This window comes from Nestor notabilis, unplaced genomic scaffold (genome assembly GCF_000696875.1).
Source record: "Nestor notabilis isolate BGI_N333 unplaced genomic scaffold, ASM69687v1 scaffold21883, whole genome shotgun sequence".
In the NCBI taxonomy this organism is placed as follows: Eukaryota; Metazoa; Chordata; class Aves; order Psittaciformes; family Psittacidae; genus Nestor; species Nestor notabilis.
This window is the reverse complement of record NW_009923780.1, coordinates 1,118-5,472: the sequence shown is the minus strand read 5'-3', so window position 1 is coordinate 5,472 and position 4,355 is coordinate 1,118. Positions and strand designations below refer to the sequence as shown.

Below are 4,355 nucleotides of genomic sequence, written 5' to 3'. Positions count from 1 at the left end.
CTGAGGTTTTGTGCCCATGTAACACCAAAACTGTGGGAGAGGGGTTGGTTTGGTGTGGGGAGTGGGTTGCTAGGGGGAACTTCGGCTCTGCCCGTGGTCCCCTATGAACATCCATACCCCTGGGAGGAGGGATGCTGGCAGAGCACTTTCAGAGCCCCTATTTAAGCCCAGCTGACTGGGGTGGGGATGTACCCTGCAAGCGTTCAGCTCCCTCCAGATGCTGCTTGTCCACGATGGGTTGAGAATTAAATGGGAATTAAAGCCCCAGCGCAGCTGCTTCTCCTGCGGCTGGGAAGCTGAGCCCCGAGGCAGAAACCACCAGGGGTCTGTCTGCATATAGCAGACATGGAGCTGCCCTTCCAGAACCCGCTGGGATCAAGAGACCCCATCCTGATATTCCAACACCCCTGGATCACACCAGCCCCGGCCCCGGTGCTGCAGGAGACCAGCAGCTCTCCCCTGGGTTTACATGAAGCCAGTTTTGTTTGATGGGGATAACCTCGGAGGAGTCCCTCCTCTCCCACCTCACTCTGCTCCTTCCCAGCTGCAGGAGGATGTTCCTGCAGCAAACCCTTGCTAAGCCCTTGGCAGCATCACCCAGGCTCCGGTTACCGGCTGGGCTGGGGTCCTGTATCCATGGTCCTTGCTCCTCTCCACTCCCTCCCTGTCTGCCAAGCACCTCTTCTCCTGGAGCTTGGTGTCATCCTCACCCCAAAAGGACGGCAGTGAGGGGACGGGCACCCTCCATGCCCACCCGCGTCCCTGCTGCCATCACCCTCTGAGCTGCCCCCATCCTCACTGCAAGGATGCTGCGGACATCTGATCCCTTTCCTTCTCCCTTCCAGGCATCACCTCCGAGCCTGTGCTGCTGCCATTCCCAGGTGAGATTCTTCTCTTCAAGCCATTCTTCTCCAGGAAGTTTTGTAGTCGAAAAATGTAGGTTCTGGTTAAAAATGGGGCTTGGGGGATTTCAAAAAAGGAGCATATTGGTTTGGAACAAAAAGTGGCAACAAAGAGCTGAACTCCTTTTACAGAAAGGAAATAGAGTTTCTTTATTATCCCTATTCCACTTATTATCCCAAGAGGGGAATTTTGCCACCTCCTGCTGAGTCCCTGTGCCATTCGTCATACCCAAGCAAATCATTCCCTGGATGTGGCCAGCCAGAGGTGCTTATACACCCCCAGCTTGAGAGATCATCTCCATCCCACCAACACCCATGTAGGACCAGGTGTGGATGTGTCCATTGAGGCTAATGAGAATTTGCTAATTGCATCTTCACACGTGCCAAGATCATACATGATGCCACATGGGGGCCTCTTCTCCCATTTGGTTATTGCCCTGGCCACCAGTAGGCAAGATGATGGGATGATGCTGCATCTCATGTATATGTAGAGATGTGCTGAGTCTTCGCGTCTGCTGCTTCCAGCAGATGAAGAGAAGCCCATGATCAACCATTGGGTAGCACCAACCCAACAGCCTCCTTGTGCTACAGCAAAGGGCCAGCAGTTCATGTAAGGAGCAGAGATTTGGTGCAGACAGGGCTCACGTCCTCCTCATGGCACCTCCTGGGTGCTCACTGCTGCTGAGGGACCTCTGCCTGCCCATCCTTCCAGAGATCCGTCTCTCCAACGGGCCCAGCCGGTGCCAGGGGCGAGTGGAGATCTTCTACAATGGCTCCTGGGGGACGGTGTGCGACGACGACTGGGACATCGTGGATGCCAACGTGGTGTGTCGCCAGCTGGGCTGCGGCCACGCCATCCCCCTCCCGCCTGCCATGACCTTCGGCCAGGGGAGCGGACCCATCTTCCTGGACAACGTGGACTGCAAGGGCTGGGAGGTGGCCTTGAGCGAGTGCTGGAGCCACGGATGGGGCATCCATAACTGCTACCACTATGAGGATGTGGCTGTTGTATGCAATGGTAATGAGGTTTGGTTCTTTGGGGGCAAGAAGAGCAGAGGTGCAGATGCCCTGGGGGAGCTGTATCTAGAGTCTGGGTTAGCCAGACCTCCTCTGCATCCTTCCTCCATCCCTTTCCTCAACCCAGGCCACCTCCCAGCTCTGCATGCTGGTGCTCCATAGGGTGACCAGCCTGTTCTGTGCTCCCTTTCACTCCCAGCTCAGGGACTCTGCAACCTCTCCAGCAGGATCCCTGGGGAAAGAGCACACGTCGACCCACATTCCTGCCTCTGAGTCAGCCGCTGCCCAACTGCTCTTCCCCCTTTTGTCTTGTCTTGCTTTAAATTGCTGAGCTTTTCAGTGGGAAATGTTCCTAAAGGTGAGAAAAGCAGTGGAAAGCGTTGGAGCTTGGCAAGCGAAAGTGGAACAGCTCCATGCCCACCCCTGTACACCCAGCGTGTTCCTCATGCAGGGTTACGTAGGGTTTGCTCATCGGCCACACGTGGGTGAATGGCAAACATGAGGATGTGCAGACCCAGAGCTCAGCCCCAGCTGCAACTGCTCGGTGCATCCCTGCATCCTGCAGAAGCAGGGATTGGAAAGGGCGGGATGCTGGGTTGGCTGGTGGGTTGGACCAGCAGCAACCAGAGAGAGGAGGCTGTGAATTGAGCAGGAACCTGAATCAAGGCGCTGTGGAGACAGGAGGTGGAAGGACCTGAGTAGCAGGAGATGGTTCTGAGTTTGAGCCATCAGATGTTTGTGGCTTGGTTGGTGAAGGAGACCAGGAGATGCTGCTGTCCTGAGGGGAGATGCAGGAGTTTACCCAAACACCAGACCCCCAGGAAAGGTGCTTCCACTGTGCAGAAGCTTTCAGGAGGCAGCTTGGTTCCGTTGGTTGTGGTTACAGAGGAAAGCGTGGGCTCAGGCAGCTCTTCTCCATGTCGGTGGGCTGCACTTCCCGGGATGCTTCCCACAACCCTTGGGCATGTGAGTGGCTGCCTGTCAGACCTCCCTGGATAAACCCACCAGCCCAGATGAGGAGCTGGGACAAGATAACATGAACCAACATTGTTAGCAAAAGAAATAGGAGTAAACCCAGCAGTAGAATCAAGGTATTACTGTTTCTTCTATATATATGACATGACTTCAGATCCAAATCCCACCATAGGTGGGATCCGGACTCCTCACAGCTCATTGCAGCGTTACGGTTTAGTCCGGGTCCCCATGCCACAACTTCCTACTGTGCCAGCAGCCAAGGTCCTGGCTCCATCCATCCACCTTCCTGCACCTACCATGGGGCAGATAGCTCCAGGCAGGGCAGTGCAGCTGCAAACCCATCTTTCTTTCCCTGTTGGGGCTGGTTTGGTGCAAACCCTCTTGCTTTCCGTGGAGCGAAAGCAAGCACATGGAGCTTCTGGAGGGATCCGTGCAGGCAGACACGGATGCCACCTCTCTGCTTCCCCCCCCCAAAAAAGCCAGTGAAGGACCGACGAGCAGGACCCTCACAGCCTCGGTACAGGATGGGGAAAGTAAGCTGCTTGGCTGTCACTTACAGCAAATGCTGTAGAGAACAGCACCCACCACCGTTGACTAGTTAAACGTTTCTTTGCCTAAGCAATGATTCTGGTTTTGTATGTTTCTGGCTTGTCTACAATACAACATGCTAAAAAAAACCAATAGCCTCCTAAAGCTAACATTATGGTGCTGCCCCAAAGCATCGCCCCTTCCCCTCTGTTTCTCACCCGGTTTCTTTGCCATCACGGGCGCTGCCGGATGCAGGCTCGGTGGCATCGCTGTGTGGTGACCTCCTGGGGAAAGCAACGTCCTTCTCACCCTGTCATCCTCCCTCCAGGCGACGGGAGCATCCGCCTGGTGAGCGGGACCGATGCCTGCCAGGGCCGCGTGGAGATCCTCTACCGCGGGAGCTGGGGCACCGTGTGTGACGATGACTGGGGCCTGAGCGATGCCAGCGTGGTCTGCAAGCAGCTGGGGTGCGGCCAAGCCCTGGACTACAAGAGCAATGCTTATTTCGGCTACGGCACAGGGCTCATCCTGCTGGACAACGTCAACTGCGACGGCAGCGAGCCCTTCCTCTCCGCCTGCTACAGCCTCGGCTGGGGCATCCATAACTGCGGACACCACGAGGATGCTGGGGTCATCTGCGCAGGTACCGGGGCAGAGCATCACTGTTGGGGTGGAAATCCAGGGACATCGCTGTATCCAAGGAGAAATGGCCTCAGATAGATGCTGATGTGCCCAAAGTCAGGCAGGGATCCAGGTGCTGTGCTGCGGGAGCATCCTTTCTCCTCACCTGCCCTCATCCCAGCGCTCCGGAGCCTGGGGCATGGCCCGAGCTGTGGTTTGCAATGGAAATGCATCTGCTGGGCTGCCATTTCCCTGCTCTGCCGGCTGGAAAACAAGCTGCCAGCGCCCGGAAGGAGCGAGCGGCCGGCCACC

The 4,355-nt window shown here is 56.4% G+C and overlaps 1 protein-coding gene across 1 annotated transcript in view; it reads left to right on the top strand.

The window, feature by feature from the left end:
- Nucleotides 1–845: 845 nt before the first annotated feature.
- LOC104404002 (scavenger receptor cysteine-rich domain-containing group B protein-like) overlaps nt 846–4,355 on the top strand; it is a gene marked incomplete at both ends in the record, with an annotated part of 4,508 nt that continues 998 nt past the window's right edge. Inside the window, 3 exons of the mRNA XM_010012320.1 lie at nt 846–881; nt 1,615–1,920; nt 3,751–4,065. Coding sequence (XP_010010622.1) covers nt 846–881; nt 1,615–1,920; nt 3,751–4,065 — 657 coding nt within the window. The remainder of the gene's footprint in view (nt 882–1,614; nt 1,921–3,750; nt 4,066–4,355) is intronic.